The sequence below is a fragment of the Nanorana parkeri genome, unplaced genomic scaffold (assembly GCF_000935625.1).
Source record: "Nanorana parkeri isolate BGI_ZX_2015 unplaced genomic scaffold, ASM93562v1 scaffold582, whole genome shotgun sequence".
Classification (NCBI taxonomy): domain Eukaryota; kingdom Metazoa; phylum Chordata; class Amphibia; order Anura; family Dicroglossidae; genus Nanorana; species Nanorana parkeri.
The window spans coordinates 587,263-598,118 of NW_017306850.1; the positions used below are offsets into that span (position 1 = coordinate 587,263).

Here is a 10,856-nt window from a genome sequence, read left to right on the forward strand (position 1 = left end):
ATATATATATATATGAAAAATTAGTATTATGTTAAATCAACTTAGTAAAATGTCTGTGGTTTATTTTGTGTTGTTTTTAGAAATTATATAGAAAGCCATTTGGCAAAGGATAATGGTTACTTTGCTTGACTGTTCAGCTGTGAATGCATTGCTGTGATCACTGAAAAGGAACCATCATTAAAATTGTAAGTTTTGTTTTTTTCCTTTGGATCTGGCAAATATGTAGACTAGTTATGAAAGTGTTACAAACAAAGGCTATCTATGAAAAATTTTTTACTTGTTCTCATATGTGTGAAAGGCACTACATGACAACAATACTGTGATTTCAAGGGCCCGTTCACACCAGATGCAGCCTTGCCCAGCACAGTCATAACACGTAGAAAAGCAATTTGCCTCTTTTACTTTTTAGTCAGTTCATACCATTGCGTTGCAGTGATGTGCTCTGAGAAAAAGGATTATATGCAGTACTTTTTCACTGTAGTGTGTTGCAATGCACTACATTGTATCACAATATACTGGGGTCAAAAGATCTGTGAATGGATGACATGGCTGTATGGGTGGAGCCACAAACAGCAGTGCTGAGTTCAAATTTGTAAATAAGACTGAATAGAGGATAACTCTGTGATTTAGGTAAGGAAGGGATGGCAGAGAGGGGTGGGCAGTTTGTGATTTGACCATGTTTCATGTTGCACCCTAAATATGATTGTAACATGAAACATGGTCAGGAAGGTAAACATAGCCTTTATGAAAGGAATAAAGATTGTTCAAATAGCATGTCTGTCTCATAGTAGATTATAGGGAACTTGTGAGGACATGAATATGAGCCCTGTTATTGCTGCCTTTTTTTAAAGGTGCAAGTTTGCCATTCTTATGTTGATGTTGCAATGTAGTACGTCTCTGACCAGGGATAAGCATGCAGCCAGTGATGTCTGACCTCTTGTCATTTATGCTTGCTTCAGGTCATTAATTTACTAGGTAATGAAGTCAGGATAAGGATAACAGCCTGGAAGCATGCAGTTTTAAAGTCAGCAACTCCATCTGTCATGCTTTTTTAAACTATATTTCTATCAGTGCGAATGGTGAGCCAAGTACAACATCCTATTAACTAGCAAAATGTGCCCATTTTGGCACAGTAGGGATAGGGGTTGTAATTAAATCTCTAATATATGTAATGTGATTGTCTTTGCAACATCAACTGAGAAGAAAACACCACTATTAAGTAAGATAATCACAGACCATTTATATGAGATAAAGGAGTGCTGCATGTTCTTCTAACATATAACTATTATTAGGCTCATTAGCAACATAAAGGAGAAATAGAGGGTTAGGAAAGATGCCCTAATTCTGTTTTAATGAACTTACAACACAAAATTATAAAAACATGCATCACTCCTATTGACGTCTTGTGGATTGCTGGGAACCCCTAATTATATGTTTTCCAAAGCATACCTTGTGCTTTTAAAGTACAACTGAAGTCAATTTTCTTTATTAGTTTTGGATAGAATAAAGAGGGATTAGAACCAGGGGCATCCCGAGGCTGGGTGACACCCGGAGCGGTTACCATGTGTCACCCCGCCGACTGTGCATATGCGTGACATCACCAGGCGTGTGCGCGATGACGTCATCGCGCACGCGCTGCACTCTTCTGATACCTGCCGGTGGCCATCTTGGTGATGGACGCCGGCAGAGAGAGGAGGGGACAGTCTCTCCTGATACTGTCGGGCGTATAAATTAATGAATATTTGGTTCTGATGCGGATCTGATTTAGGTATAAGCAGGGTTACAACTTTTGCCTACATTTAGGCTTTTCCTTTTCCCTTTTTCTTGAAAAAGTTATTAGGTGTGCTTGTTTATAATAATATAATCTTGCTGATGAAAGTCATTGAGTCACTTTTAGAGTGTCTGCTTTACAGCTGATTTTCAAGAGAGGTGGAATTTCCCCCACAGATTGGGACCTTTCTTCTTCTCCAAGACTGATCAGTATAATGTATTTGCACCAATGCAAAGTTAGCATTGTCACTGAACTCCAAGGCAGATTTAGCATTGTCACTAGAAACCAATGGAAAGTTAGTATTGTCATTTAACACCAAATCAAAACTAATGTTGCTACTGATTAGTTTTGCAAAGTGAGTTTTGCACAAACCACCAAAGCAATCACAGGTTTCCCATAAAAAATGTAAACTTTATTGTTTATTATTTTATGTATTATTGTATCTACAATTCACTGATTACACCAATATACCATTAGCTGTACTCTACATTTTTTTATCCAGGGTTCAAACCAAGTGAAAATACTGAGAAAGGCTGCTATACGGTGTCACTTAAGAGTCTGATGGGACTGATTACATCACATTTAAGATGGTGGCACCCAGCAGCAGTCCCAGAGACCCAAAATATTACATTTGAGATATGGTGTGCATGTCGGATATAAAACTTTCAGCTAATAAAGTTTATCAGATATGGGCAAATATCCCTCTCAAAACTACAACATTCCAAAAGTTATGAAGGTGGAGGTGACTTACGTGCCATCTTGACGTGTTATGGTGTAGCCATATTTTGGATATTTCACAAAAGATACATTGACACCAACTAAAGGTGTTCCATCTGTGGTCATAACTTGTCCTCTTATTAGTGAGACAAGGCTGGAAAAAATAATACTATTAATACTTAATTATGAGAAATAACAAAATAACATTTGTTATATTTTATGCTATAAATGTATACACGTTGAAAATGTTTTATTATATAGCTAAACTGCTGTAGGATTGGGGATGATACTTTAGAAAATATGGCATTTATTTGTGACAGGCAAATGGACAAGTTATAGTTGATCTATCAGGCTGTAAAAAAGTAACCAGATAAATAAATAAGATATGTGTCTACGTGGATCATGAACACATGATTTCTTTGTAATGGCTAATGAAAGGCAATTAATAGAAAGGTCTGTTTCTTGCAGACACTGCAAAATAGAAGGTAGATAGCTCTAGAGCCATATGTAATCACTTAAAGATAATTCTATATAAGCAGTGATTTCTGACACTGAAACCTCCTGGACTGGCTCCCAGGCTTAGCACAGATGGATCACAATGAAGCATGCCTCACTATAGATAATGGAATCCTTGTCACAAGCCTGCAAATCAATCCCATGCAGTTAGTGTATCAGTCTGTTATACCGTAACATTTTTTCCATCCGTTAACACTATAGCTAAAAAACTGGTGTTATCTTGGCATATCTGTCTTAATTGGAAGTACAGAAATATGTTTATAACTGTAGTAATAAAGAATTTTGGTCTGCTTTAATTCACACCTACATACGAATATTTTATCACCCTCTAATTGCTCAGGCTTAAATTTCTCTTTATTCTATTTCCTCACATAATGATCCAGGGAAGCAATGCTGTTTTCTCTTGAGAGATGAAAACTATCACTTTATATTTCTTTCTTTAGGAAGTTAAGTAGAAGTTGATGGTGGAGGAAAGTGTGGTGCTGAGCTGTGGTGCAGCTTTAAGAGATCATTATGTTCTCCTGAGTCCTGACTGATCTCAGTTGACCTTGGACATCAGACTGACAGTTCAAAACCCTCTGCAGGATGTGTCATAGCCTCGGAAAATGGAATCTTAACCCCCTGACTCAGTTACATAAATACCCTGACTGCCTTAAGAGGTAATACTGCAAAGTAATACGTCGAACAATGGTCATCATGATAACACTGTTACTTATAATAATGTATTGACTTATCTTTAATATTCTATGTAACAATAATGTAATGAAGAATAAAATATATAGGGGGTGAAATAGTGGGCTCATTCACACCATCTGCGTTTGGGCTTTGTTGTTTTATCCAGTACAGCCTGAATGCAAGACATGGCAATTTGCCCTGTTATAGGAGGTGACAATTCACACCACTGTGTTGTGAAAAAAAAATCATGCCATGCAGTAAATTTTTTAGGCACAAGTGAGACACAGTACAACCCCATTGCACCACCGTGAGCCCATAGAACTTAATCAAAGTGACATTTCAATAAAGTTCTAACAAAAACAGGAAACGGAGAGATACACCTTTATGAAATGCATTGGCACTGTCTGGGCATCCTCACACCAGTAGCCGTGTGGTTGAGTGCAGCTTCTGGAGTGAACAAGCCCAGATTAAAAATCAACACTATTCGGTTTAATAACATTTCATTTGCATTTAGTTTGCAAGTTCTACTGAGACTTAAAGCATCTTCATATTGTTATTGGCAAATTAGCTCGGTTTCGCTAGAAAATACAACATCTCAAATAATAGGTAACATAGTAGTTTAGTGACTTTTATTGTGACCTTGGAGCTCAAGGGTGCTCTGTCCAATCTGGGCACAATATGCATGGCACATGTATATTACTTCATGTATATATGTGTACATACCCTGGACACTACAGCTTCCTAATACACTTAGGAAATAAGTTTCTGTCATGATGACATATCTTGTGAAAGTAGTACCAATTAATGAATACAGTAAAGGTGTAATTTTTCAAAGTAATTTTTGTACATAATCTCCCCATATTTCAGTGTTGTTCTTGGAAATGGTATATGTGACACTGCTTATGGAAAAGTAAACCTCTATCATTAAGCAAAGAATGAGATGCAAGTGGGGATTGGTCAAAATCATCCTACAAAGATCTGGCTACATTCAACTGTTGAATACTAAAGCTGGCCATACACCTGCATATTTTCTATGGTCAGATGGAAAAAGAGCAACAGATTCCTCCATCTACGCTAAACTGTGTGGATGGAGGAATCTCCCTTTGGGCCAAGCTTCAGTGTCTTGCTAGTCAGCCCTGCTGGCTTTCAAAATACTTCAACAATCTGATTGGATGTAGGCATTGTTCAGGTATCTTTGTGCCTGCTTTGGTAGGTAATGAAAGATAAGAGGAACAGGTGGGAAGCAGGTGAGGCAGCTGTCAGCTGGAGTACCGTAAGTAAGGGATCCATAGCAGTCATCTGATAAAATACAACTGTTTTTTCCTTCATGATCTGTTACATCAGGTGTGTATGTACAGGGGTGGTCCCTAGAAATTGAATTATTACATCTTCTTTTGTTTATGACCTCTCTGAGAATTTTCCACATTGTACATATAGGGAGGTTGTGGAAGCTTAATGCAAGAAGAGCCGCTCATAATAAGATGCTTTCATGTAAACTCTTTGAGTCAAATTGAAAATAGAATGTGACTGCAACTTTATGATAGTATGCATAAAAATATGTAATCATTAGCGTACTATGAGCAGAGAAGTAGCGCTGGCTCTCAGGTAAAAAAAAAAACACTGACTCCATTGATCTTTTAAGCTGTCTTAAAGGGGACATTATTCCCCTTGACCACTAATATAAAAGGGCATTCTTTCCACCAACCACCAATGTAAAGGCCATTCTTTTTCCCACTGATCACCATTGAAAGGTGTATTCATATACTCATTGACCACCAATGTCAGAGGGCACTCCTTATTTCACTAACTACCAATGCAAGGGGGCCACTTCTTCCACTGAACATCAATGTTAAGGGAAACTTCTCCACTGACCATCAATGTAAGGGGGACATCTTCCACTGACCATCAATGTAAATGGAAACTTTTCCACTGATTTCAATGTAAGGGGACACTTCTTTCACTAACCATCAATGTAAGGGGGCACTTCTCCACTGACCACCAATATATGAGGACACTTCTCCACTAACCATCAATGTAAGATGTTTAGTTTTTCTTCTGACCATTGCTATTATTTGCTTCAGTGATTATCACTTTAAATACTTTTGTTGTATAAAAGGAGGGGCTGTTTAAAAACTATGAACTCCAAGTGTCAATTATGATAGTTACACCACTGGATGTTTTTTTATGAGTAAATATTGCAGCATAAAACAAATACTTAGTGCATTTTAGTGTAAAATTCATAAGGATTTAGCTTTTAGTATTTGCTATTTACAGTATTTTTGGAGAAAGCATCACAGCTGGTAAATTAATCTTCTTTTAAATACATATGATCCTCTAAATCTGTAATAATCTTTCTATTTTGTACCTGCTGTTGAATGGATTTTCTCCAGGAATTATGTGCGTACTGTCTTTTCCAACAAGGAGTTTGATGCGGTCATAAAACGACTTTACTGCTGGTGAGCCTGCCTGGCTTTGCTGGATGATATCAAGAGGATCACGTGATCCACGGCAGAGTAAACTTGACTGGCAAGTTGTTTGTAGACAACAATCTGGGTCCAGACAGTCCACAAGTCCATCTAAATAGGGAGAGATAGATATGAATATTAATACATACAGCAGATGTACATAAAGCACAGCAAACGGGATCTTTCATAATACAAGAGTCAGACTGGGCCCGATTTACTATCATTTAAAGAAAGGTGTATACATGTCCTGTATACATGTCAAACAACCAATCACAAGCAGAAGGAGAGTTTGGAAAACATGGAGTTTCTGCATGATGTTGGACATTTGGTGTGAACACAATTTTACTTTACCTCACCCTAATAAATCAGACCCTTTCCAAATTCCTAATTATTTTGTGACTCCATGTATTGTATGCAATCCCCCACACTGTTTTGAGGCTGATATTAGGTTACTTTTTATTAAGTATTTATTGTTATGAAGTAACTATGGATTTCTACATTTTACTTTTTCTTAAAGAAATGATGTGTCTTAAAAAAGTATTCAGGGCAAAGCAACAGCCCAACATATACTAATTTGTCTATGCTCCCCTGCTCTGCTTAGCACTGTAACAAAGAAAATACCCAGCACTTCTTTGTATGGAGTGCTCACAAAAATGTGACAAAAGTGGCTGGGTTGTCTCATGCCCTGTGTAATCTGTGACTTGATGTTAAAGGGGGAGGGCTAAATTAACCTGCACATGTTACTTTGCCCGTGTTCACTTAAATGAGAATCTGTCATCTACAAGAAAAAAAACTAGAACATGCAACATTTCACTTAATATCACAGCATACAAGATAATTCACACTAGACATGACTATGCGCAGAGTATACAGTTACGTATATACAGAGCTTTACAATTTCTATGAAGCTGTTTGCAAAGATGTCAGAGATTAATTTAAAGGAGCTAAAAATTGACAGTTTTCTACTGCTACATGTGACAAATTGTCTTTAAAGGAAACCTATGACTAGAAAAACATGTAGGCTTTTATTCCTGAATTCTACTGAGAATATTATTTGTCTATCTGTAGTGATGGTCTATTGTATTCAATTGCCACTAACTCAGAGAAAGTCTGCATCAACAGGAATTTTGACCTTAATCTGACTTTTCTAGCCCCATACTTATTCCCGGGCAGTGTCTCAGAAAAAAAATTAAACCAGAGATAGCCAGGCAACTAGTATTTCAGAGGGAAGACAGCAAATGCAGTGTCATATTTCTCTCAGTATAGGTTTCATTTATAAACAAAAATAATATCTTAGACAAAAATGAGCAGCTATCTGGACTCACAGAGCACAATCCCATCTCATTCTTCTAGAACAAGTTAGAGCATGGCAGAAAACGTTTGATTTGTTTTAAAGAGCAATCCAGGCACTATTTTTAAATGGTCAAATAGCCGGGCATGCCATTTCTTGGTGTTCTTTTGTTTTTATGGATTTCTTTATGTCATTTAAAGATTGGGAAATTAGATTGTCTTTTGTCATTATCATTTAGATATCTGTACAGTATTTCGATGCACTATGTCTTACATGGGATTTAAGAAAACAATATGTTACATTCAGTATGGTACTTTTAGAGCCTGTGTACATAAGATTTTGTTTGTATCAGAACTGCCTCTCTCTCTATGGGAATGCGAAGGGAGCTTGAAGCAGGATTATACACCTTCAAGGAGGTCAAATGCAGATAAGAAAAAGGTCAGCTGCAGGAAAAATGCATCTGTCAATGTACTCATAAGTGTCTCAGACTGATGTCAAATGCAAGCTTAAAGTAGAACTCCATGAATGGAAAAATTAACTCTTGCAGTTCGACGGTAGCCCGTTTTGGTCTAGAGGCTAAATTAAAGAAAATATACTCACCTGATCCTTGGTCCTGCTTGGCTGGTGAACTCTTCTTCTCCAGGCTCCAGCAGTCTAAGGATTCATGACATCATCATGTCTAATGCAATTGCATTACACAAGAGGACACCAAGGGACATTCCACTGCCAGAACGGAGGGGGAGAGGTAAGCACTTACCACTCCAGAACTGAGGATCAATTTAGTATATCTGCTTAATTTTAGCCCCTAGACCAAAAATGAGCAGATAACCCTTAACTTTAGGGATGCACTGATACCATTTTTACAAGACCGAATACAAGTACCAATACTTTTCCTCAAGTACTCGCCAATACCAATTACTGATCCCTTCTTTTGTGTCATGTGACAGTTTTTGTAAAACAATACAGACTAATTATTTTAGGGCAGTGGTGAAGTGCCAGGGCCCAGTCCCAGCTGCAACCGCTGTGACCCTGGTAGTTCTGCCACTGACTCCAAGCTGTAGAGGGACTACAATGCTCAGCAATACAGTATACAGCAATGCCAAATATTATCAGCTATAGAAGACTACAAATCCCAGCAATACCTTATACAGCAATGTCGAATGGCACCGGCCATAGAGGACTACAAATCCCAGCAATACATTATAAGGCAAAGCAGAATAATGTCAAGCTACATACTCTGTGTTTCTCTAGGGTGGCAACCTGATGTCTCCAGGATCTCAGGTGGGCTGAACGGGGTCTCAGGTGGGTTGTGCAGGATCTCAAGTGGGCTGCGTGAGGTCTCACGAGGGGTCTGGATGGCCTTGCAGGTGGTTGCGGGCAGCAGAAGCACTGTAAGCAGTGCTGCATGGTTCCCCAGTAAGGAGTAGGCTATATGCGGCCGACGCTGTAAACAGGCGCTGCGGTACCTCAGGCAGCCAGTTCCATTAAACATTTTGAAGCGTTGGTAATGGAATTAAGTATCAGGGAATTTTAACGACTTGGAGTTCATCTTCATTCATTTGCCCATCAGTACAGACCCAAAACCCATCGACAAAGCCTTTTAAACTGGCGAATATAAACATTTCCAATACACCCTCTCCAGGTAGCTATTTAATTCCTAATAAACATGATAGAAAATGGTTGCCATACAGCTCCCACTGATGCAGTATGAAGTAATGGCATACAAATCTCAGCAGGCCACTTCTTTTTTAAATTGGCCACACTCTAGTTTTCATAACTTAGGTATCCAAAAACTGTTTCTTACGTTGATAAATGTTCTTCTGAACGTCAGATTCCAACAGCTGCATACTACCAGCCACACTGACAATACCAAACTCTCTTACCCATGTCCTGCTGTGTTCCTTTAATTCTAGGGCAGATCAGAAGTTCTCATCAACAAATCCCTTATTACCAAATTAGGGAAATTAAAAGAGAGGCACAATCACTGTCATGAAAATTGTATATCATCCTCTTCGAGCCAATAATTTAAATTAAGATATTCTTACCACTGGCGGAGCAATCATTTGAACATTCTGACTATGTAATTGTTTTGTTTTTTTGTCTTTGTCAGACTAAGGTACCAATTTATAGAAGGTGAAAATTGATATTTTTTCATTTTCTTTTTAAGGGAACTATTGATTGTGGCAGTTTTGCCTATTTATAAAGCTGTTCTATGCAATTAATTTACTTTTATCATAGTGCAACAAAAGTAAACATAATTTAGTTAAATAAATTATATAGCTATATTTGGCCAATACATTAAAAAGATTTACTGCTTTTGCTGGAAATTTCATGTAAAATCAATGTGCTGTGATCTGTAGTTTCTGAGTCTTCACATCAAACAGGCATATTCTCTTTTGTGGTTTTGCTGCTCAGTGGAGAAGTATTAGGAGAGTAAAATGTATTGAAGGTGTCACATGCCAGCTCTATGGATCAAGAGCTGAGTGATCACATATCTTCTCCCTGCAGAGAGTGGTGACTGTCAGTCACTGCTCCCCATAGGGATTACCTCCTCAACTCTCTGTTCCTCCTATGAGGGACAGACAGGGGAGTGGGTGGGCACAGCTAGCTCTAGCTCTAGAGAGGAAGAGCCAGCTGTCAATCAGGCAGCAGGGTGGATCCTGACATTAGTGTCAGGATCTTTCCCAGCTGCAGCGTGGCCCTGCTCTGTCAGCAAATAGCGGACAGTATCCCACTATCTGCTGTCACAGGAGTGTATTAGTAAATGTAATCTTTTGACCTAAAAGAGGACTTTAGACAAAAAAAGGGTTTGGCTTTAGTTCTCTTGTCACTGCAGAATGCCATCCGCATCACCAGTGTTGGGCGCTTGCGCTGGAAAATCAGGTACTCGTTGTGCAAGGGGTTTTGTGCTGCTTAACACATTAAAACTATTTATACACTTTATACAGATTAAAGAGGCAAAAACCAAGCACTGGCCAAAACAGGTAGAGAACATGCATAAATAAAATCACAACTCTGTTAGAGTTCCCTCTTGCAGGACAAATGCCATCCTCAACCTAAATTATTATTTCGTTGGAGAGACACCAGAGAAAATGCATTAAAGCAACTCTGTTGACTCCTAAAAAGTAATACTATTAATTAGAGGTGCACCGAAATAAAAATTTCAAAACCGAAATGAAACCAAAATGAAAAAAAAATGTCAGGCCAAAACCGAAACTGAAACCGAAAATTTTCTTTTTTCTAACTTTTTCAAATTTTAAAAATATGTTATTTTTATTTTTTTATAAACGTTTACATTTTTTATATTTTATTTATTTATTTATTTTTATTCAATATTTTTATAAAAATAATATTTTTTACTTTATAGTTGGGGCTCCGGGAAAATATTAGGGGCCTAAATAGACCGCTGATATTTCCCTTT

The 10,856-nt window shown here is 37.9% G+C and overlaps 1 protein-coding gene across 1 annotated transcript in view; it reads right to left on the reverse strand.

Moving 5' to 3' along the window:
* The window catches only part of TENM2 (teneurin transmembrane protein 2), a 102,335-nt gene extending 93,053 nt beyond the window's left edge, over positions 1-9,282 (reverse strand). Inside the window, exons 1-4 of the mRNA XM_018562531.1 lie at positions 9,240-9,282; positions 8,036-8,089; positions 6,045-6,255; positions 2,523-2,642 (exon numbers count right to left, since the gene is read on the reverse strand). Of these exons, the coding sequence (XP_018418033.1) occupies positions 2,523-2,642; positions 6,045-6,255; positions 8,036-8,089; positions 9,240-9,282 (428 nt within the window). The remainder of the gene's footprint in view (positions 1-2,522; positions 2,643-6,044; positions 6,256-8,035; positions 8,090-9,239) is intronic.
* Positions 9,283-10,856: the final 1,574 nt, after the last annotated feature.